Below are 23,326 nucleotides of genomic sequence, written 5' to 3'. Positions count from 1 at the left end.
ACACGGGTATCACTGCTGTTCCCCGGCATCATCTGATAGGTGAGGAAACCCCAGACCCTTCCTTGGACGCTAGGGGGGTGCTTTCACTCGTCACCTGCGGGCGTGTTTTCATAAAGGTGTTTCTGAGTGTTTCTGTCGTCGAGTTGTTCACACACACTCCCGTGCGCGCGCACAGCATCTTTCTGCCAGGACGGGTCCCACCGGGTGACCCGACGTTGTTTCGTGTTGCAGACGGATAAGGTGAAACTGACCTGGAGAGACCGGTTCCCAGCCTACTTCACCAACTTGGTGTCCATTGTCTTCATGGTAAGTTCCAGAAGGCTGCGGTGGGAGAGATCCGTGCCGCCCACGGGGACACAATGTGGTGTTCAGCTGGACTGGAACCCAGTGTCAACATGGCATTGGCTCTCGTCCCAGGCTCCACCACTGCCCCTAAAGTGGGAAGGGGCCAAGGGGTCTGCAGGGACCCCAGGATCCCTGTAAAAATGACCGGCCTCTTGTCCAGCCTGGAGCTTTAAGTTAGAGCCCTGCATGTGCCCCAGTCCTGTGGCCTGGGTACTCAGGGCCTGGAATGGCCATGAACCAGGGCCCGAGCGTGTGTCCAGCAGCCCAGGAGCCATGCAGGGAGTCTCCTCGAGTCCTCACAGTCCCAATGTGTCCCCCTCCTCCTGATGAGGAAACAGGCCGCAGGTGTGGCCCCCTTGCCGACCACTGGGCTGGAGGCGGTAGGCCCCTTGCCGGTCAAGCCTTCTGCCCCAAGGGCCCCACAGCCCTGTGCAAACTTCACTGGAAGCAGGGGCTGGTCTTGGATTTCCCTCAGGGATGAATCAGTCACAGCTCTGCCCACCCCACCCCCCCGCCCAGGAACTTCATTCATTGAGCAAATCCTGTCTGAGAGCCTGCAATGCCCCCCTCCACATTCCTTGTCCCGGGAACACCAAGGTGAACCCAGACCCCCATGGCTCATTTAGTCCAGAGAGGGCATGGCCCACAGGGGTTAAGACTGCTGGAGGGCTCGCCTGTCGTGGGGGCTCACGCTCTCTGGCAGGAAGCAAGGGACACCCTCCTTCCTGAGTCACCCTGCAGGCCAGCCGCCTGTCTGTCCCTCCACATGCTGGCACAAGGCCACCTCTGAGGCCGGGGTGGTGCCTTCCCCTGGGAGGGGCCCCTTGGCAGGAGCCAGGGAGTTTCCAAGGAAAGCCCTCATTCCCGGAGCCAGCCTGGGAGTGTGGTCAGGGTGTGGCTGGGCTGCCCAGGCTTCCTGAGCGGGGTGTGGCCGCCGTCAGGCACCCACAGATGTGTGCAGAAGCAGAGAGACAGACCCAAAGTCTCAAATAGGAGCTTTCCTAGATTTCTGATGGCTGCCGTCTGCCCCCTTCCAAGCTGAGCCCCAGACACAGTGCAGGCCCACGCCCCAGCGGGGCATCCCAGGGGCCGTGAGGGAACATCTTCGCAGGACAGGGCCTGCCCTCCGCACCCCAATCGGGAGGAGGTGACACAGGTCACAGGGGGAGCAGGATCACAGAGCCTGGCCCGCTGCTGGAGTCGGGTGTGACAGGCACAGCTAATCCCTGTCCTCAGTGCGTCCTGGGGTTGGAATCTGCCCACATCCACACCCCAGTGCGGGGCCACATGAGGACCGGGTTGTCTCCAGCGAGTTAGGGCCTTTGAGGAAAAGTAAGAGAAACCCAGGCAGACAGACTGCTCCACACGGAATAAACTCACCCGCCTAGGCAGGGCCCACCCCCCTCCCAGGCAGCCACCCGCCTGAGCTTTATGGAATGTTCTGGTCCACCAGTGGATTTGGCCAGGCGAGCAATGAGCCAGGTGTGCGGGTGGCTTGTGGAGAGGTGGAGAGAAGGGTCCCAAACGGTTTGTCCCAGCCAGGCCCGTGGCCCTACCCCATGCCCACCCAGCTCTGGGACAGTCCTCCTCCCACTCAGGACCACCCATGTTTTGGGGAGACCCCCCTCCCCCAGAGTCAGCCTGCCTCTCACAGTCCAGGCCAGCTGGGTTTCGGCCACCTGGTGCCCTGCTGGGGTCAGTGGGCAGGAGGGAAGGCGTGGAGCCCCGCGGCAGGTGCTGGCGGAGATCCCGGGAGTGTCCGGCTCGGCAGACTCACCTGGCCGGTCCAGAGCCCATCCACGTTGAAGCCGGCCCTCCTCCCTCTGCAGATCGCGGTGACCTTTGCCATTGTCCTGGGAGTCATCATCTACAGGATCTCCATGGCCGCCGCCTTGGCCATGAACTCCTCCCCATCCGTGCGGTCCAACATCCGGGTCACGGTCACAGCCACCGCGGTCATCATCAACCTGGTGGTCATCATCCTGCTGGACGAGGTCTACGGCTGCATAGCCCGCTGGCTCACCAAGATTGGTGAGTGCGCCTCCCGGGGCGACCACGGTCCCTCCCTGCTGTGCGCCCTCGGGCTCGTCACTTAGCCTCTCTGAGCTCCGTGCCCATGAGAGCTGAGTACCTGACCACATGCCTCTCCCTCCTTCTAGAGGTTCCAAAGACAGAGAAGAGTTTTGAGGACAGGCTGATCTTCAAGGCTTTCCTGCTGAAGTTCGTGAATTCCTACACCCCCATCTTCTACGTGGCTTTCTTCAAGGGCAGGTAGGGACAGCCGTTACTAAAACTTGCTCATGTCCCCACCTTGTTCCTACTGGGGCGGCCGGAGGCTCTCCTCCCCATCTCCCTGCAGGGTGGAGGCCCTGGGCCCGGGGCAGAGCATTCAGAATGGCTCCTAAGGCCACTGAGCTCCTGGAGAGGCCTGGCTCCTACAGCGGGCCCAGAGCCTCGGAGACCCTGGGCAGAGAGCTCCCTCTGCTCCCACAGTAGGCCAGGATGTCTGAGGGGATTAGGGCCCCAGAAGTGGGTTAAAAAACACAGCCATGGCCATCTTGGTGTTCTAAGCTAGTGCCCAGACCCCCCGAGCCACTCCAGGCTTGGAGAGGCTTGTGGCCCACCCACCAAGACTCCCCATCACCCTTTCTGCCTGGAGCTAGCAGGTCTGATCCCAGAACTCCTCCAAAGGCTTCTTCCCCAGCATCATGGGTCCCAGGGCCCAGCCAAAGGGTCCAGGCTCCCTGAGATCATCCGTGACCACAGAGCAGCCCCTCAGAGGTCCCCACCCTTCCCCAGCCTGACAAGGCCATGGCTGGTGGTGTTGCCTATGCCGGGCAGCTTTGCCTCTGTCCTTACACCTGCCACCGCCACCCTGGCCCCCTTCCCTCTTGGCTTCCTGCTGACGTCCTGCCTGGTCACGCATCCCTGGCTTTGGGAGCCCCCGGAACATGCAGCCACAGCACACCACGGTGGTCGTGTCTCAGGTGCCAGAAGCCCGTGGGCACGTCGAGCCGGCTGCAGCCCCCACCTCGGGGTCTCCCCGCCCTGCCCCTCCCCTCCCACTGCCGCTACTCGTTGCAGGTTCGTCGGGCGTCCGGGAGACTACGTGTACATTTTCCGTTCTTTCCGGATGGAAGAGGTAAGCTTGTGCTCCGTCCTGCTTTCCCAGGTCCGTCCACACAGCGGACTCGGGGGAAGCAGACGTTCTGGACTAGTGTCTCCCTCCTCCCAGCGGGGGAGGGCAGGGGGCCCCTGCCGTTGACCTGCGGCTGGGACGGGGCTCTGATCTTATTGGGCCCGTCCATGTAGAATTACCTGAAAAGGGGAAAGTCTCTTCGGAGTCACCAAAAGAATGACACCTGTTTGATTTTTTCCTTTTTCTATGTAAGATCTTAAGTGTGCCTTCTCTTTTTTGTTAAGATGGATTAGAGGGGATGAGACAGAACTCAACTTCAGTCTTTTACTGTGACGGAGAAATGCCCACCTCTCTCCCTCTAAATCAGTGCTGCTGACCTTTGGCTTCTGCTCGGCCACTGCAGCCACCATGGGTCTGGTTAGTGCCCTGGCCACTGGACTTGTTCCAGCAGTCTCCCCCAAACCAAGCCGGGGCTCCGGGGCCATAGGGCATCAGGTGCTGGGGAACTGGTCAGCATTTCCAACGCCCGACATAATTCGGCTTACTGGAAGACAATCCGTGGGTCTTTTGATAAAGATCTTGTGAAATGGGGTAGAGAAGATTGGGGTGGGCTTCAGGTACAGGGTGATCTGGCTGCCTGGGGCACAGCCAAGAGGTTCAAGCCCCTGAGTGCCAGGCCCGGAACATCCCAAGATGTAAGCCTCACCCACAGGAACAGATGTTTGCAAAAAAAACCCATGAAGTGCTCTCTCATTATATGATCCCAGCCTTTCCATAAATGATACCATATCAAATTCTTTAACGGTTGGAGAGATTGGGGAAATGTCTTTGTAAAATAGAATAAAACAAAAGGCGGTTTTTTTTTTTAAATGAAACGGTGGCTTTCTGATATGAAATCTGTGATAACAGTATAAAAAGTTTTGTTCCGGGCACATAGAGGGGTCAGCTGGGCACATAGAGGGGTCAGCTGCGCCTCAGAGGGTCACGCGGTATCCCTTGAGCTCCCATCACTCGGGCAAGTGAAGCCTCTGGCCCATCCCGTGCCTGCCCACACCCAGCCTCAGGCAAGGCAAGCCCACCAAGGACAGGGACATTAGGTTCCAGAAGGGTGACCAGCCTCACTGGCCCCAGGCTGCCACAGCCGTGCAGGGCCCGTGGCTAGGCCACAGTGCGTGGGACTGGACAGTAGCCCTGGCGGGGAGGAGGAGCCCTCTAGATCCAGCCCCAGCCCTGCCCACTCCCTGGCAATGAGCTCCCCTCTCTGAGCCTCGTCCCAGCCCTGACAGATGTAGACGAGATGCACTGGCTTCCGGGGACAAAGTACCACAGAGCAGGAGGCCTACAACAACGGAAATGTATTCTTATGGTTCTAGAGGCTGGAAGTCCCAAATCAAGGAGCCAGGGCTGCGCTCCCTCTGAGAACCAGGGGCAGGTTCCTCGGGCCTCACCCCTGGCTTCTGGGGGCTGCGGCCTCCTGGGCCTGCCTTGCTTCTGGCCAGAGCACTCCAGTCCCTGCCTCCGTCTTCACATGGCCTTCATTTCTCTGTGTTTCCTTTTCTTATAAGGACACTGTTCACTGCCTTAGGGTCCCCCCACTCCAGGATGACTGTGTCTTAACTTGGTCACGTCCACAAAGACCCTTTTCCAACCAAGGCCACGTTCTGTGGTTCTGGGGGTTAGCATGGCGTTTGTGGAGAACACATGCGACCCACAGCAGCAGGGCTGAGCTCCCCTCGCAGCGGGGGGCTACAGTCCTCTCTCCGGGTGTCCACGACGGGCGGGGGTGGCTGTGACGCACCTGCCCTCTGTCCCACAGTGTGCCCCGGGGGGCTGCCTGATGGAGCTCTGTATCCAGCTCAGCATTATCATGCTGGGCAAACAGCTCATCCAGAACAATCTGTTTGAGATCGGCATCCCGTGAGTAACGTCCGACCTCGGGTGCGAGCAGAGTGGGGTCGGCGGGGAGGCCCTGGGGTCCCCTGAAGGCTCCCGTGGTGGTCGGAGGGGCACGTGAGGTGGGACCTGGGCCAGGACAGGGTGGGGACGGGGTTGAAGGTGAGGACAGGAGGGGAGGCGGGGCACAGCCACCCCATGGTGGGCGAGAAGAGGGGTCCTGACAGGCACCCTCAGACTCGTGGTCCGGCCCCCTGGGCTTGGCTGTCAGAGCGCCTCGAGGCCCTGCTTCCTGACCTTCGAGAAGTGTGTCCCATGTGCCTCCAGGGCAGCCAGCCCGCTGGAATCAGGGAGTTTGGGATGATTCTCCACACTCCCTCCCCTCCCCCACCCATGGCGTCTGCTTGGGCATCGCGGACCCCTGACCCCGTGGTCCCCCCTGCACCTGCTTCCTTATATCGAAAACCAAACGATGGCCCTTGACCCCGCCTCCGGGGTAGGGACGGCCCAGGAAGTCCTCGACCGAGGGGTCCTGGCTCCGGGAACAGGAGACCCAGCTTGCGGGTGACGGGCCCCAGCACCCGTGTCGCCGGGCCCGCGGCTGAAGCGACGCTGTGTCTCCCTCAGGAAAATGAAGAAGTTCATCCGGTACCTGCGGCTGAGACGCCAGAGTCCCCCCGACCACGACCCGTACGTGAAGCGGAGGCAGCGCTACGAGGAGGACTACACACTGGAGCCCTTCGCGGGCCTCACGCCCGAGTATATGGAGATGAGTGAGTGCGGCGCGGGGCTCCGTCCTCGGGGGGCACAAGCGGGCCTCACCCCCGAGTACATGGAGATGAGTGAATGCGGCACGGGGCTCCCGTCCTCGGGGGGGCACCGAGCCAGAGCACAGGAGATACCCATGGATGGAGCCCTGGCACCAGCAATGGTGTCCCGGGACAGGACGATGCCCAGAGCTGGCCCTAACTCCCAGCGGGGGGCACCAGGGAGGGGGAGAGAGGGCAGACGCAGCTCGCACGGCCACCTGGAGCCCCCCAATCCCACCTGTGCCTTTTCCTTGCCTCCTCCCACCATTCCAGCCCCACTGGCCTCCTTGCTGTTACCCAAACATCCAGAGCTCATGCCTACCACAGGGCCTTTGCACTAGCCATGCCCTGTCAAATGCTCTCCTCTTAATACCTGCATGATTCATGCTCTCCCTTTCTCCAGGGCTGTAGTCAGGATGTCCTCCACTAGAGGGGTCCTCCTGACTGCAGGGTTCAGAAGGGGCAGCCCCTCCCCTGCACCGCTGTGGCCCTCTGCCTCTCCCCATGCTCTGGTTCTTGTCACCAGCATGCACTCTAGCTTTACCTCCACCTCCCAGCAGAATGATGGAAGTTCTGCTCTCTCCCCTGCCAAACCCCCGACACGGGAACAGATGAGCTGTACGGCTGGCACTCAGTGCATGTTCGCTGAGTGAACAGACCGGTAAAGGCCAGGACGGCCCCTGCAGAGGGGTCCCAAGTGTAGGCCCCCAGCCACCATGGACAGCACATTGTAAATGCTAGTTTTGGGGCCCACCCCTGGTCTGTGCAGGGTGTGACCTGGGACCTTGCACTTCTTCCAAGTACTTGAGCAAACCCCAGACCTGCTCCCAGTTTTGAGGGTTAGGCTGCCCCAAGAGACTTCTCTCCTGCTGGCCCAGTGGGTCCATAAAAGTCACACCCAGTGTCCCTATGATCATTCAAGAAGCACCTTGCGTTGACTCAGAAGGAAAAGAATCTTCAGACTTTAAAAACTGGAAATAACGTCGTGTTTAGATGACTTGTCTATTTTCTCTTGGAATGAAATCCAAGGTGAACCGGAGGCTGGCAGGCAGCTCCCTCACCCCGTGGGCCGCCGTGGACCCCCGTGGGCCTGCTCCTTCCCTGGCTGTCAGGTCTCAGCCCTGGGGTCCAGGAGCAAGGCCACCCCTGCCTGCCTGAGGCCAGTGGGAAGGCGGACACCAGGAAGAACAGCCTGGGATCGGCTGGCAGACAGGCTCCCCCAGAGTTTAATTTCTACAGTGGCTAGAAGTTGCATCCTGCGTCCCTGTTGGGCATGGTGGGACTCCTGGGATGGGCCCCTGCCCACCCAGGGAGCCGCCCACCCTGGGACCCATGTAGTACCCCGCCACTCAGAACGCTCTGCCTCAGCCACTGCTGGCCTCCTCCTCGCGGACCGACTCTTCTGGGCACCTGGAGCACACAGTGCCTGAGACTGGACAGGGGGCAGCGGGGAGGGCCCCAGGCCCAGGCCATCTCCAGCTCCCCTCCCTGCTTCTCGGCCGTCCAAGCAGCAGCAGGCAGCATCACTCGGGAGCAAGGACCCCACAGCCTCAGGCTCGGCGGCCCACCTGGAGCCCACAGCCCAGCTGATCCGAAGCCTCCATCCCGCCAGAGCCACCTACAGACACGACTGTCCACGGAAGGATCCCATGGAGGCCCACGGAGCAAACGAGAAGCCCGCGACCCTACTCCCAGACGGAGGCTCCCGTGGAGCCCCCCACCAGTGGCTCTAACAATGGCCACTCTCAGCCTGCCAGGCACACAGTGACATTCTGCCGGCTTCCTTGTTTACCACCTGGCAGGCCACAAGAGCCCTGGGACAGGCTGTATGGTTCCTGAGCCAGCCTCCCCCATGCTGCAACCTTTCCCTGATCTCTCCCGGGAGCCCGGCTCTGTGCCGGCCATGGCATCCAAGGTCCAAGCCCCAGGGCCAGCGACGAGGATGGGCCAAGAGGGGCCAGACTGTCCTGGACAGTGGGCCCCGCCGAGCTCCCCAAGGCCTGACGAAAGGAGACAGTGGGGGCTCTTGGACACTCGGTGATACTGCCAAGGCCCCCAGGTCCCAGGAACCCCCAGCCACCAGGCCCTTGCCAGCCCCACCTGGGTGACCGAGGCCGGGTTTTCGTGCTCACGGGGGCCTTTTCCCCATCACTGATGATTGTCTGAGCTTAGACGTGTGATGGTGACTGCAGGCTCCTTACACACGAGCCCACTTCTTACACACGAGCCCACACAGGGGGCCAGAGCAAAATTTGGAATGCTCCCCACAGCCCCCTCCTGGCCCGGGGTCGCCTGGGGCTGTGGCAGGAGTGTTCCCAGGTCCCCCCGTATGCAGGTACGGGGGCATGTCAGAGGCAGGGAGCCAGCCAGACCCCGCCCTCCCCGTATGTCCAGCTGTGATACCTGCCGTGGGGGCCCGCCGTGGGGGGTGGGGGCCCGCCGTGGGAGCGTGGGGCCCGCCGTGGCACACGCGGCGCGCTGACCGTCCCTCTCCCCTTGCAGTCATCCAGTTTGGTTTTGTCACCTTATTCGTGGCATCCTTCCCCCTGGCCCCACTGTTCGCACTGCTGAATAACATCATCGAGATCCGCCTGGACGCCAAAAAGTTCATCACTGAGCTGCGAAGGCCGGTGGCTGTCAGAGCCAAAGACATTGGTGAGTGATTCTCGGGAGCTGGTTCTGGGCACGTGCTGGGTTGGGGGAGGGGGTCCTGCTCCCCAGAGCGGGCAGACTGGGGTCTGGCCACAGGGTCCCCACGGGCTCCAGGATGGAGACTCGGGGGCTCAGCATGGGGGACAGGGGACCTCCTCTGCACGCCCACCCCAACGTCTCAGCTCCTGGGAGAACATTCCGGAAAGCGTCAGTGCCTTGGGTGTCTGAATATCTCGACACCCAGCTGCACTAGGAGGTCCCCCAAGTGCGTGCACTGAGGTCCTCAGCACCCCACCCTCCTGCTCATGGCCCCAGAGCACAGACGGAGCAGACAGACAGGAAGCTCGTGTTCGGGGCTGAATGTGCCTTTCCACGAAGGGTGTCATGTAGCCATTCAAGGTGCACAAACAGGAAAGGGAGGAGGAAGGGGCCCTTCCAGCAGCGCAGAAATTGCTCTGTAGGGCTTGCCCGGAGGATCAGGCCAGAGGAAGCTCTACCCCCGAGCCAGCGAGAGCTTCCTCCTCATGGTGGGGAGGCAGGGGTGGAGGGATAGTGCACTTTTGGGGAGCATGACACCTATCGCTCGGGGACTCAGAGGGGTCACCAGTGAAAGAGATCATCTCAAAATGAGTCAACTTCATTCAACCAGGACCCAGTTTTCAAGGGGCATGCAAAAAAGTTCCTATTTAATCTTGAAATGAAAAGGAAACGTGACAGAAATACGTTGAAGGCCTATCTGACGTGGTTTTTGTTGGAACGGCACATCTGGGCTCGTCAGTAGAAGACACCAAGATTGAAGGACGTGTTTGATGTGTCCTCTGTTGTTTTACCAAGATGAGGACAGGATGCCAGAGTGACAGGACAACAGCGGGGCAGGCGTCCTCTTGCTGGAAGGTGGCGGCGGCTTCTCCAGCCTTTGGCACTGGGCTCGTCCCCGTCAGAAAGGCCCCTCGGCCATCCCATCCTGCCTGGGTCTGTGGGGCTCCTCGGTCCGTGCCCGCCCTGGCCCCTGGTGGCACTGGCGGCGTGGCCGGGCCTGCCGCTCTCCCAGGTCGAACTGTCCCCAAGTGCCATTCATGCCCTCAACGCGTGGTCACGTGTCACATGTGTCGGTCATTCTGTCTGGTTCACTGCAGCCCACGTTGGCACCGTGACATCCGTGGGGACTCCTTCAGGGCCCAGCTTTCGGACGGGCCGGGGAACCGTGGTGTTCTGTAGGGAGGGGTGCCGGCCAGAGCCGGGGCTCAGATCTTGCGGAGCGTCTGTCACCGTCTGTCTGTCACCTGTCTGGACGACCCAGGCAATGGGCAGAGACTCTGCAAACAGATGCTCTCGGAGCTGCACTCTCCTGGAAGATTTCACTTGTGATTTTAAGAGGCTTTGAGAGAACTAACTGCCCTTCTGAAGTCCCATCTGGCTTCCAGGCACCTGATTCTGCCGCAGCCCTGGCTGTGGGGTGAGTCCCTTGTCCCGCACGCCACAGCCCTGAGCTTGCTGCTCCTCCGGGTCCGAGCTCTGCTTGGGGGTTCTGTACGTGGCCAGAATAAAGGCCGTGGTCTCCGTGGACCACGAGGGCACCGTTCTCGCCCCAGGCTGAGTGCACTGAATTTGGGCCCCAGGCCGCGTTCAGATGAAGGTGACATTGTCCCCAGGGTTCCCGTGAGCTTGTCATGCCCTGCTCTGAGGGGGAACCCCAGAGGCAGTGCGTGGACTTGATCACTTCTTGGGGCTTTCGGCATCGGGTCCTCCCGGCAACCTCTAGAGGAGGCCTGGGCAGATCCTCGGTCCCATTTTCCCAATGGGGAGACCAAGGCCAGGTGGTCACCAATGCTGAGCTGGAACTGGAGACCCTGCGCCCCCAGCCCCCCACCCACGGGCCGCCCACTCCTGCAGCACCTCCGCGAGCAGACGGTTTGCCCGGGAAAGCTTACGTTGCAACCCAAGGCCCCAAAGGAAAGGGTGGACGGGGCAGCTGGCCGAGGCGCTCCCTGGACAGCCCTTGGGGATTCTGGAGCCCTGTGCCCAGTGTTAGTAAAGACGGGAGTGCGGCCTCCCGGCTGTCACTTCTCCCTGACAAAGGCCTGATTCTCAGGCGCCCAGAGGCCCCAGGCGAGGCCGGGGTGGCCGTGTTTGCGTTGGCAGAGCTCCACTTCCCCTGCGGCCTCGTCCTCAAGCCTGCAAACCTAGCAGGGTGAACGGGAGCACCCCGGCCACCTCCTGGCCGCTCCCTGCCTGTCCCTGGCGTGGTCCTTCCCACCACCCCCCCGAGGCTGGGAGGCGGGTGTCTGCCTTTTTTATGCCCGCGGCCCCCCTTCTCTCCCTGTTCTCATGGACCGGCCTCTCACTTCCTGGTTCCTGTCTGCTCGGTTGGAGGCATAATCTGCCCTTCTTCCCCTGTAACCTTTCCCTGAACAAGCCTTTGTATTCCTCCTATGATCCGTGTGGGCCCCGAGGGGACGCCGGGCCCGGTGGCCCCCACGGCCTGCTCCCAGGGCTCCAGGGGTAGCCGGGGGAGGCTCTGGCTGGGAGGGGAGGCTGGGTGAGTCACGGTGGGGACCCAGCTCCCTGCCAGTGGGAACCCAGCTCCAGCCTCCTGGCCCTGACCTTTGACAGCAGACGATCGTGCTTCCTGCTCCCACGTGTTCTCTTCGAGCCTTTCCCGTGAGAGGCCCCTGCCTGCGTTGGGCTCCGGCGCATGGTCCGGGGAGTCGGAATACCTCCCTGTCTCATCCTTGGAAATGGGCTGTGGCGTCCCTGGACAGCAGGGACACCTTGGAGTGTCTCCCTTCCCCCTTGGAGATTCTCCTACAGGGAGCCTGAAGGTTTTCATTCTGTACCTGGAGATCACTGGAGCGTGGTGTGCTCTGCGGCATGCGTCCCGATCACACAGAAGGGGAGGGCCAAGACCCCCAGAAGGGCTGAGCCCAAGGCCTGGGGCGGGCATCCTGGTTTGGCATTTTTTGTACAAGACCCTAGGATTCTGGTGTGGGGTCCAACAGGATCTCGGGCCTGGACATAGAGATGCCCTGGGGCCTGTACGTTGGGCTCCGTCCTGGGCTCCGAGAAGCTCTCCGGCCCACCCCGCATCCCAACCTGGTCACTCCCACTCCCCACACTCCCCTCCTTCCACCCACTGGCCTGTCCCTGGGCAGTGAGTCCAAAACCCATTTCCCTTCCTGGGGTCGCCGCCTCCCCTAGGAGCCTCTGCCCCAGACGCTTCACCTTCACCGGGCTCTCACCCAGGCCCCAGCTCCCGGTCTTGGAGGTTGCAAACCCAGACCCCACAGGGCCAGGAGGCCCGGTGGGTGAGTGAGTGCAGGGTGGGGAGAACAGAGCCGCAGTGCATGGCCCAGCCTGGAGAGGGCGCCACCGTAGCCATCGAAACAGGCCGCCCGTTTGGGACGGAGGCTCTTTCAGAAGCAGCGGCAAGTCCAGACTTTTCAAAAAACGTACCATCATGGTCTGTAAACACCAGTCAGCGTCGCCAAGCAGCACGCACGTGAGCAGGACGAAACAGCCATGAGCCCAGCTGTGGCCCAAGGACCGCCATCCTGTGGCCTCGGGCCAGGGACCAGCAGCCCTGGGGGGAAGGGCTGTCTACGCTCTTGCAGTCACTCAGCAAACGTCCGCCCAGCAGTGCCGAGCGCCAGCGGCCAGACAGCGCACGCGAGGCCCGGGAGAGAAGCAGGGATGTGCGGTGCACAGCCTCCCCGGGCGCTGTGCAGAGGGGCTCCCAGTGCCGAGCGGCCGGGCGGGAAGCCCAGGAAGCCTGGCCTCGTCCAGAAGCGTCTCCCCCGCGAGGACCATCCCCTCCCCTGCATCCCCACTGGCACTCCTGAGGGGAGCCCGACGGGGCAGCCTGGTACCAGCGCGTGGGCCGCGTGCTCCAGCAGGAAGGAGACTTGAGAACCACTGCTCTCGTGGGGAGACGGACAGAACCCGGGACATCTCCTCGCAGCTCCGGTGGCGCTCCGTGGGGCGGGAGGCAGGCCCCCCTCGCTTCCCGCAGGGGCCCTCAGATAAGGCCCTCGCCCGGCCCCGCTGGCCTCATTCTGCTGGGGAGGCCAGTGGAGGACCGTGCGTCTGTCTGGGGAGCCCCCTGCTCCCCGGGGAATTAGGGGCAGTGCTAGGCACCACGGTGGCAGAAACGGGGGGCACACAGACAGGAGTTGTCCTGCGCCTCACGGCCGTCGAATCATTATGCTCAGGTCATGACCCCAGCGTCCCCCACCCAGGGCCCTGGCATTGCTCTTGGATCTGGGACATACATTTAGGGACCCATCCCTGAATTCGGTCTCCCGGTCCCAGAGCAACGGTGCAGGACACGGAAGCCTCCCGGGCTTGGTCTCCGCTCCTATGTGGACCGTTTTGGGCAGGAACCACATCCAAATGGAATCTTTGTCCCTCTGGGGACTTCGTCTAAGGTTTCGGGTTCAGGAACCGCTCAGGGAGCGGCTGATTCGAAGCACCCCTTGGAGAAGTGACAGTTTGGCTCTGAACACCTGCGGAGCCAGGAGTGGACGAGGCGCTGTCACCAGCCGGGGTCCCCTCCCCCCGAGCCCTTCAACATCTGCTCGTTCCACGCATCTGACCACCGGGGAGGGGACCAAGCCGGCCCCTCTCACCTGCTAGCCGGGGGTCCTGACAGCCCGGGGCTGAGCCGGCCCGACACTGTGCTCCTCTTTCCCCAGGAATCTGGTACAATATCCTCAGAGGCGTCGGGAAACTGGCTGTTATCATCAATGTAAGTGACGCGGGGGCCTCTGCTGCCCAGGAGCGCCCACCGGGTGGCCGCGGGGGCCTCTGCTGCCCAGGAGCGCCCACCGGGTGGCCGCGGGGGCCTCTGCTGCCCAGGAGCACCCACCGGGTGGCTGCGGGGGCCTCTGCTGCCCAGGAGCGCCCACTGGGTGGCCACGGAGCTGGACGCCCCTCCCGGGGAAGCCACGTGGGGTCTCTGTCTCCTGCTTCAGTGCCGCCCAGACTGGTGGAAGCATCTCCTGTTCAGACACGTCCCTTGGTCATACGGAGGGGTTGGGACGAACTGTGGGTGGGAACGACACATTGTCCTTGACCTTCTTCTATAACCTTGAGCAGACTTCTCTGCCACGCCCACCCTGGCCCCTAAGTCCGCTCCCTCCCCAGAGTCCTGAGGATACAAGAGAGAGAGAGAAAGAAACTCCTCTTTAGCAATCATTCTGCTCTTATTTTTAGAGGTTACCTTTATCGCTTTGTATGAAATACGTGCCTGTTCTTTAAAGGTTCAGGAAATGCAGAAACATGGAGATGAGGGGCAGAAGCCCTCCGGCCTCCTCTTGCACACACGTAGTTTGCTGAGGACTTTGCTTCCCTGCTCAGCTTCGCCCGGGCAGCCCTCCTCCTCAGCCCCTCGTCCACACACTCCTGCCACAGCCTCTCCTGCCCCTGCCCCTGTCCCTGCAGGTTAGGAGGGCAGGGGCCTGTCACGAGAACCAGCCCACTGCCTTCCCTGCGGCCACCCATCCAGGTCCGCGTGGCTCTTCCGAGTCCTGGATGTCCCTGGGCTTAGTGGTCCAGTGGTCCCTCACACACGCTTCAAAGCCAAGGCTGATCCCCAGCCGTGCGAACAAATGTCAGACAGCCTCGGAGGTCCACAGTGCCCCCAGCCTGTGACCCTCACCCCTCCGCCTGCAGGCTGAGCCCCAGCCCCCAGAAGCTGACTTCCGCACACAGGCTGCCGCTCCCAGGAGCAGACACAGCCTGGGGCCTGTGGGTCTGGGGACTCAGCCCCACAGCACAAGAGGTGACGCTCGGCCCCAGAGAAGAGACTCTCAGAGCCCTGGGACACTGCCTCCCCTGCTGGGGGCAGCCCCCTGCCCAATCCAGGCTCTGGAACCCCTGTTAAAGGGCCGCGATGGGCAGAGCGTGCACACTAGGCAGCGACAGCTCCTTCTCCTGACCTGGGCTGGTGGGCGCAAAGCTCCAAGGCAGTAGCACACATTTTGATGGGGGAGGGGGTGAGCTGGGAACGGGGTACAGCCAGCTGGAGCACAGGGGTGATGTGAGCAGCTGGAAACCAGCTGGACCTCTCATGGGAACAGCCAGCAACAGCAGTAATGGCAGCTAGCCTTTATCGAGCCTCTAGAATATTCCAGGCCCTTCTACACTCTTTACACACATCCACCCCTTGTGCACACACAGCCTTCAGGGAAGGGACTGTCCTTGCCCGTCGTACAGGACGGCCGAGGCACAGAGAGGTCAGCCGACCTACCCAACAACCACACTGCCAGAAAGCAGCCCGGCTGGACCTTACCCCAGGCGGCCAGGCCCCCGGTCCCTGCTCTTGTTGACAGCACGCTGGATGTCCCCAGAGATGGCTCTGGGATAGGATGATTGGAGTCCGAACCTCACTGTTCACTAAGTTCTTTCCACTCCCGCATACCCTCTCAAGTAGGCCAGGGAGGGGAGGCACACAGAGCACAGAGAGGTTAGGTGACGTGGCCGAGGCCACACAGCCAGTGAGAGGCTGCATTTGCCCCCCTGCCTTCCTGCTCAGGGATGTCCTGTTCCCTGCACCCAGGCCCCCTTGCCGACTCATAGGCAAAGTGTCACATGGCACCACCCCAGGGCCAAGGCCACCCTGGCTCCCTCGGGGCATGTCCCCCTCCTGCACCCAGCCGGGGGTCTGCACTCACCGCCCTGTCCCCGGCCCAGGCATTCGTCATCTCCTTCACGTCCGACTTCATCCCTCGTCTGGTGTACCTCTACATGTACAGCGAGAATGGGACCATGCACGGCTTCGTCAACCACACCCTCTCCTCCTTCAACGTCAGCGACTTCCAGAACGGCACGGCCCCCAATGACCCCCTGGACCTGGGCTACGAGGTACAGATCTGCAGGTATGGCTCTCAGCGTTTCTTTCCGAAAGACACATGTGGTGGGTTTCTGGGAAAAGCCTAGTTCAAGCAAGGATTCTTTTAGGGGCAAGTCACAGAATATCTCAAACTTGCTTCAAGGGGAAAAAAAAAAAGCCAGGGTAGCCACTGGCAAGTCTTAAGAAGGCAAGGACGGCTTCAGGCATGGCTGGATCCAGGCCTATAGTTTGCCGTCAGGCCCTGCTCTGGTGCAGCCTCCCAGCTTTGCCTTCCTCCATGGTTGTGTTGTTTGGCTAGACAGTGAAGACGCTCTGTCACCTCAGCCATCCCAGTGGCGGAACGTCTTTCTCAGTAGTCAGCAGAAGTTGCCGTTCTCACTGGCCTGCCGTGGATCACATGCCCATCCCTAAATAAAACGCTGTTGGCAGGGGGTAGGGGCTAGAGCTGGGGCGTGTGCCAGGATGTGGGGTCATGCGTAGAGAATGAAGAGGTCCCTCAGGAAACTGGGATGCTCTGACTCGGGGGTGGGTACTGGATGCTGGGCAGGCCAGCAGAGATGGCCAGACCTGTGGGGCCCCACCTGCTGGCCAGATGCATGGGGTACACAGGAAGCCCCCCAGGAAAGATGGAGGCGAGGCCGGACGTGGGGGGCAGAGCTGAGACCTGGCCATTCCCTGGGCCACTACCACATGCACCAGCCTAGGTTGGGATCCGGGGACCTGTGCCTGGCACGGTCCCTGCTGTCTGGGGACCTTGGCACAGGTCAGCGTAAAGGAGGGAATTGTAGTTGGAAGCCCGGGTGAAGGGTAGACGCAGTGGGGTCACTCCGGTGACAGGACAGCGTGGGCAAAAGCACCAAGGAGGGAATCCGCGGGAGCTGTTCCAGCCCAGCTGAGGTTCAGGACACAGAAGAGCTCAGGGACAAAATACGCCTCCCAGAGCCCGTGCGGTAAAACGCGGTCCCTCCGGCTCCGGGAGGCCTGCTGGCTCCTTGGCACGTGGTTCCCTGAGGCTGGCTGGTAGATCTCTGTCACCTTGACCGAGGAAAGGGGAGAGGGGGCACCTGCTAGTGTCTAGGGTACTGAGCAACAAGAAGCAGCTTGCAGTGGCAAGACGTTCCCAAGAAATGGAAAACGCCCCGCCTCCCGGAGCCATGGGGAAAAGGGAAGCAGGCGTCCCGGCTCCGGTGCTCCCCGCAGCACTGCACACAGCAGGCATCCCTGCGGGGCCCGGAGCCACTCCGGTGCAAGGACACGGTGTTCTCTTCTGTGTCAGGGCGGGGGCGGCACCTGCTCTGGGCCCAGGTGCAGCCGGGGGAAGGAACGAGTTAGAGCCGCGTCTGCCAGCTAGATAGGGTGCGTGACACCGCAAGGCCCGCACCCCAACCCGGCTCCAGCTTCCCGAATCCCACCCGCCCACACACTTCCACATGCACCTAAATGGGCCCAAAAATCACTCCGGTGTGGTCATCTCAGAGAGGGGACAGCCTGGGAGCCGGAAGTGCAGAGAAGGGACCCACAGACACCCGCCCCCATCCTTCAGCAGACGCACACTCCAGGCTGGCGCAGACAGGCGACCCCTCACCCCTGGGCTTCTGCGCCAGACCCCTCTCCTTCCGCGGCCCCGACGCTCTCCCTGCATCATCTCGACGGTTCAGGCTAAATGTACACACTTGACCTACTTTGCTAAAAATCCATTTTGGAGGATGAATAATTACAAGCAAAGAAGACAGGAGATGTGTGGTCATCTTACTAGAAATTTCCTCTGGAATGTCAGCGTTGGTATTTACACGGTTAGCCTTGGTTTCCAAGAGCCGGACGTTGGGTCCCAGACGTTGGCTAAGGAAGCAGCTCCATCTCTGTCCCATGCATCAGCCCAGGGTCCTGGCCATGTGGGGGAGAGGCCAGGCTCACAGCCAAGACCCATTTATAAGCGTCTTGTAGCTTTCACCCCCGCGGAGTCGGAAGACCGCGGATCAGACCAGCCCACTCCCTGGGATTCGGGCTCCAGCCAGGCCCTCCCCGCTCCACTGGCCAAGATCCAGCAGCGCAGGTCTGGGAGCTCCGGGCCCTCACCAGCTGCGCCCAGGCAAGGTGCCTCTCGCAGAAATTGGTGGCAGGAGGCACAGCACCCAGCCCAGCCTGGGGCGATGGGTGTGGGGAGAGGCAGAGCACTGCTCAGAGCTCCAGTTGTGGCTGGCTACCATTTACATCTATGCTGAGGCAGGCCTTCTCTCCTCTAATCCCCGGAGCCACCCCCAGAGAGGTCATTATGACCCTCCCCAGGGGCACAGGCAGGCTGGGTACCAGAGCTAAGCAAGGAAAACGTTAGATCGTCTCTGATCGAGGTCAGTGCAGGTGGTGGGAGGTGGCCTCTGGACAGGCCTAAGCGGGCTTTGAGGGATGCCTAGGAGTCTGCCAGGTGACCCACGCATATTTCCTTGCATCCCAGTGCAGCTGGCCATAAGCACAGAAAGAAAAGGAAGGAACGCGTGTACATGGCATCTGACGCTGGGAGAGCAGGGGCTGCCTGTTCCCATCACAGAGCAGGTTGGACAAGTCCTATGTCACTCTGCCGCTGGTACCCAGATAGGATCGTTCCCAGAGAGATCGATCCTATCTCTGGCCTGGCAGCTTAGCACCCAGCAGCTCCTTAGAGGCTCCCATCCAGCTCCCTCCACAAGTAAGGTTCTGTGGGCGAAGGGCCCTCTCTGTTGTGTGTTCCTGAATGTGCTCCCTTGAAATGGGAGCTGGAAGATAATAGCGACTCACTAAATGCTTCTCCTGTGACTGAGAGGACGCCGGACCGAGGCCCAGAGAGGCTGAGCCACTGCACGAGAACACACAGCAAGGTGGTCACTGTTCTGGGGTCAGGCCAGGGCTGTGCCCCCAGAGCCAGATGACCCCTCTTCTGGTCCCCCCACCACTGGACCTCAGCGACCAGCGGGGATGAACTGCCACCCCAACCCCAGAAACTGCCCCTGCCTCAAGCTTATTCTGGCGGCTTTGGGGAGCTTTCTGCTGTGTAACACAGGTCAGCCCCAGTAAAGCCAACAGCGTCCCCAGAATTCAGGGCACAGTCAGAGGGCCTGTGAAGTGACAGGACCCTGGTTGTCATCCTTGCCCTGCTCCCACAGATTGGTCATCTCAGGACCTCTGAGAAGGGGACAGGGACGGGGCACTCTGGAGGGGGACAGTGTATGCTGGCAGGCAGTGGACAGGCAAGCAAGGAAGCCGCTTTCCATAGAGCGAGGGTCAGTGGGAGGTCCCCACGGGGAGGGTGTCTGCCCCGGCGGGAAGTCAATGGGCAGCGTCCATGATGCTACATCAGGGAGCGGCGCGGACAGGTGTCGTGTGTGGATAAGGAGGGAAGAGCCGGGAAGCTGCAGCGGGAAGAGGGGAAGGAGGCCAGGGTGGGCTTTCTTGCTGCTAGCTCAGGGACGTGGGGCACCAGGAATGATCCCTGGTTCTGCTTGAAGACCCCCCAACCCCCGGCTGATTCCTGTCCATCTCTGCAGGTACAAAGATTACCGGGAGCCCCCATGGTCAGAGCACAAGTACGACATCTCCAAGGACTTCTGGGCCGTGCTGGCGGCCCGGCTGGCTTTCGTCATTGTCTTCCAGGTGCGGCAGGCCCTCGTTTCCTGGAGGTTTGGGAAGCGGGCATTGAGGAAGCGCTCTGAGCCCAGAACGGGGTCAGAAGGCAGGAGGTGGCCCGTGTTGGGGGCGTTGGGAGGCCTAGAGGCCTGGCGGACAGGTCCCAGGAGGGCAGAGGGAAGCCTGGGCCAGTACCAGCGGTGGGATTTGGACCTCTCTGGGGAAGGCAGGCCTAGTTAGATACGAGTGGTCTTTACTGAAGGAGACAGGGAGGAAGGGAGACCCAGCTCGGGTTCTCACCACCTCTGTAGCTGGAGACAACCCGAGGACAGGACCAGTACAGGCAGGAGGAGGGGAGTGGGTTCCGGGCTGACTCCAGCCCCCAGCCAGGGAACAGAGCACCCAGCCTTGCCTGGTCTCTGGGGAGGGGACAACAAATAACTCAGAGGCCAAAGTGATTCCCAGGGGACAGGACCCAAGACTGGGGACCAGGCTGCTGTCTGCAGCAGCTGTAGTCCCAGAGCTGGGGGAGCATCCCTTAACCACATGGGCCCAGTCAAAGTCCCTTTTACTCAGGTACCTCTTGCACCTGGAATCCTAGGGACTGAGTTCAAGCCCCAGCACTGCCCTTTACAGAGAGTGTGGCTGCTGGTGGGACCTCCACCCCTCTGTTGCCTCACCTGTCAGCTTTCCATAACACTCTGCAAACAAGTGTTTGGAAACAAGTGTCTGAGGCTGAGTTTACCAGAAGCAGAGCCTGAGGCAAGGATTTGGTGCAAGTGGGTTATCCCAGCACACACCCAGGCCCACCTGGATGCAAGAGAACCCCTTTGGTCTGCCCATGTTGGTTGGGCATGGGCCGTAGTCTGTTCAGACCAAGAGCCAGGCGGGAGGGGGTTCCCTAGAAAGAAGGCAGCTGTGAGCCTCAGTAGCCACAGCTGGGGGCTGGGAGGCACCAGCACAGTCCACCAGGTAACGAACAGCCAGATATGCTGACAAGGGATCACGGGACAGAAGTTTTAAAAATAGATTTCAGTTCTTCTGTAAAAGCCGACCATTTGCTCTCCATGCACTAGAAATTTCTCCAGGGAGGGAGCAGACTTGCGGGGTGGCCCTGGGAGCCCTTGCAAACTGGAGAAGGGCCTGTGGCATCATCAGACACCAAGTTCCACCCGGCTTTCATGCTATTTCTATTCTATTTTCCTTAAAGCCCGGTACTTACTGTATTTGGTGATGCGTGACCAATCCAATCATCGCTTAAGCTTCCCAGACCAGTGAGTCAGAATTATTCAGAAACTGCCATTTACTGAGCTCCGGTTCATAATAGAAGTGAGCAAAGGTTTCTGGAGGGCTAGCTGGCCACTTTCCTGCCTCATTTATACCTTGGGGGAAACCGAGGCCAAGGGAGTCCAAACTGTGTGTCTCGGGTCGCAGGCTGGGAGTGATGGGGTGGGCACAGTGGAGGGGGGTGGTAGGGAGGTCGGGGGTGGGGGACAGCAGAGACAGGTGTGGTGAAAGGCAGGTGGGAGTGGAGGCAGGTGCAGGGAAGGTGGGGAGCACCTCCTGCTGTCCTCCTCCCCACCCTCACACACTGACTCTCCTTCCAGAACCTGGTCATGTTCATGAGCGACTTCGTGGACTGGGTCATCCCAGACATCCCCAAGGACATCAGCCAGCAGGTGCACAAGGAGAAGGTGCTGATGGTGGAGCTGTTCATGCGGGAGGAGCAGGGCAAGCAGCAGCTGCTCGACACCTGGATGGAGAAGGACCGGAAGAAGGACGAGCCGTGCAACAACCACGGCCCCAAAGCCTGCCTGGACAGCCCCGAGTACCCTGGGGGTGCCCTGTAGCTGCCCCTGGCCTCCCGGCCACTGGGCACCCTCCCCCAGCCGGTGGAAGACCACCTTCCGATAGGACAACATTCTTCTGTCATTTTCCTGTTTCTCTTCTCCTCGTTTTGCACAAAACCATATGCAGGGAATTTTTTTATCTTTAGTATTCAAGTTTAATCAAAATGATCGCTGGGGATAGGGTGAGAACGCGCAGGAATACGGTCGCTTTGCAGAAACAATCCTTGGGAACCTTGGGTCTCCTTTGCCGTGGAAGGTGAGCAGAGGCCTCCAGAAAGCATCTTTTCTAATCTGCCCGATGCCTTTAGAGAGAGTCGAGATGGTGTTGCAAAGCATTGGATAAACATCGTGCAGTCTTAGAGGGAGAACGGAACAACGAGGTTGACACCGGTTCCAGAAGGCTCACCTACCGCAGGTCGGAGAAGTCAGCTGGCTTTTCATCTTCTGTTTTCCATTAGTTCAGAAACTGAGAGACCCTCTGGCCAGAAGGAGAGGGCCTGTGAGCTCAGAATTTACTGTTGGAGAACCTTGGGGCGCAGGTGTCCCTCGGGACAGTGGGTGGCCCGCACCGTCAGGGTCCCCACTGTCAGCCCCACACCTGCCCCTCCACCATGAGCCAGCCTCAGAACTGGCCATCTGCTTGGTGGGACAGAAAAAAAGAAGAAGAAAGAAAAGCAGGTGGGCAGAAAATGAGCAGAGAGAGAGAGGACCCCAGAGGCATTTCTAAAGACGGCTTCAGGTTCCACGAAATCTTAAGGCATCGGGAAAACAGTCACAGCTTTAGAATATTTATTGGGATTTTTTTTAAAAAATCAGTTCTAGGGTGGACTTGAGGGTTTTTCTCTGTCGCTCCAAGGTGGAAGGAGTTTATTTTATTAGTTAACCAAATATCATCGCGAGGAATTTAAAAAACACTGTTACTACCAAAGATTTTTATTAATAAAGGCTTCTATTTTGGTAATACTTCTCTATATTTTTACTTACAGGAATGTGACTGTGGGACAGTTACCATTTTAAAGCTTGTAAAAACGAGTCTCACAGATGACAAGAGTGGTCTAAATTTGCAGCCATTATACTAACCAATTGTCTGAAATTTCTCGAGCTCCAAGAGAAACCTAAAAAGAAATGTCTCATCGAAGGGAGGGGAGAAACAGATGCGTTTGCCGTGAACGTGCGCTCGGCGTGAGGCCATCCCCTCCGGCCGCCAGCCCAGACCGCCGTCCATAGGCATTGCTATAGTCATGGGGTCTGACGCTTCTAGTTTCTCTTGTACAGTAAGAAGTTGGAAGTGGGGTTTTTTGTATATAAATACTGCATTAAAAATTAGGTGATGACCAAAAATCCTTTTATGGAAACTACTCTTTTTTTGAAAAAAAAAAAAAAAAGTGAATGTACGCCAGTTCACCAAGACCGTGGCTGAAACTTCATGCAACTAAATAAATTTGGATACACAACCCCGTCTTCACTCGAACGCCGTCCCTGTGACCTTCACCCCGGGAAGCTCAAGAGGCTGTCCCCAGAGCCTCCTGGCTGAGCTGCAAATTCGGGAGGGATCACAGGCATCCACGTCTCTCTGTGAGTGTGTGTATGCATGCGCCTGTCTGTGCTTGCGTGTGTGCACGTGTGCGTACGCATGGGCTGTGTTTCCTTGGACACCTGCGTGTGTGTGTGTACGTGCATGTGCCTGCGTTTATGCTGGGGTGGGCGTCGTGCTCACCCCTTCCCACCATCTTCCTCCATCCTCCAGTTCCCGCCCCGGTCCCACCAACCCAGCACGGTGGCACTTAGGAATCCATGGACCTAAAACATCCCCAGTCCTCCTGGATACACACCTAGGGTTGCCAGTGTTTTCGTTTGGGCCAGTGGGGACACGTTTTCAAACTGCCACTTCTAATCAGCACTATTTCACGAAAGAAAGATACTTTTCACACCCAACGCCTGCAAAGCCTCACAGCCCTGCTAGCTGGGGTCGGTCCCTAGAAACCCCTCCGGGCGGTTCTGCTTCTCACACTCCGGGCCGAGGGAGAGCTTTGGCGTCCCCTAGTGCCCGCGTTCCTGCGTCCCCAGGAACATCTCCGCGGATCTCAAACTCCCAACGTCCTAGTTACCTGCCGCCTAGATGTCCTCCCAAAGTTTTGGAACCACTTCCTTAGTCCAGACATGAAGGCAGAACCCGGAGGCAGCATTGCGG

General features: G+C 60.2%; 1 protein-coding gene across 2 annotated transcripts in view; it reads left to right on the top strand.

Moving 5' to 3' along the window:
- The window catches only part of LOC111150126 (anoctamin 1), a 78,777-nt gene extending 56,329 nt beyond the window's left edge, over nucleotides 1–22,448 (top strand). For both annotated transcript variants that reach the window (XM_022507501.1, XM_022507499.1), the window contains 11 exons: nucleotides 232–306; nucleotides 2,175–2,376; nucleotides 2,505–2,616; nucleotides 3,430–3,487; nucleotides 5,301–5,401; nucleotides 6,005–6,150; nucleotides 8,689–8,841; nucleotides 13,530–13,582; nucleotides 15,529–15,713; nucleotides 19,207–19,312; nucleotides 20,893–22,448. In XM_022507501.1, coding sequence (XP_022363209.1) covers nucleotides 232–306; nucleotides 2,175–2,376; nucleotides 2,505–2,616; nucleotides 3,430–3,487; nucleotides 5,301–5,401; nucleotides 6,005–6,150; nucleotides 8,689–8,841; nucleotides 13,530–13,582; nucleotides 15,529–15,713; nucleotides 19,207–19,312; nucleotides 20,893–21,135 — 1,434 coding nt within the window. In that variant the 3' untranslated portion in view covers nucleotides 21,136–22,448. The remainder of the gene's footprint in view (nucleotides 1–231; nucleotides 307–2,174; nucleotides 2,377–2,504; nucleotides 2,617–3,429; nucleotides 3,488–5,300; nucleotides 5,402–6,004; nucleotides 6,151–8,688; nucleotides 8,842–13,529; nucleotides 13,583–15,528; nucleotides 15,714–19,206; nucleotides 19,313–20,892) is intronic.
- Nucleotides 22,449–23,326: the final 878 nt, after the last annotated feature.

The sequence above is a fragment of the Enhydra lutris genome, unplaced genomic scaffold, assembly GCF_002288905.1.
Source record: "Enhydra lutris kenyoni isolate GAN:26980312 unplaced genomic scaffold, ASM228890v2 scaffoldscaffold22, whole genome shotgun sequence".
In the NCBI taxonomy this organism is placed as follows: domain Eukaryota; kingdom Metazoa; phylum Chordata; class Mammalia; order Carnivora; family Mustelidae; genus Enhydra; species Enhydra lutris.
The sequence above is the reverse complement of the archived record's forward strand: the minus strand, read 5'-3'. Positions and strand labels throughout refer to the sequence as shown.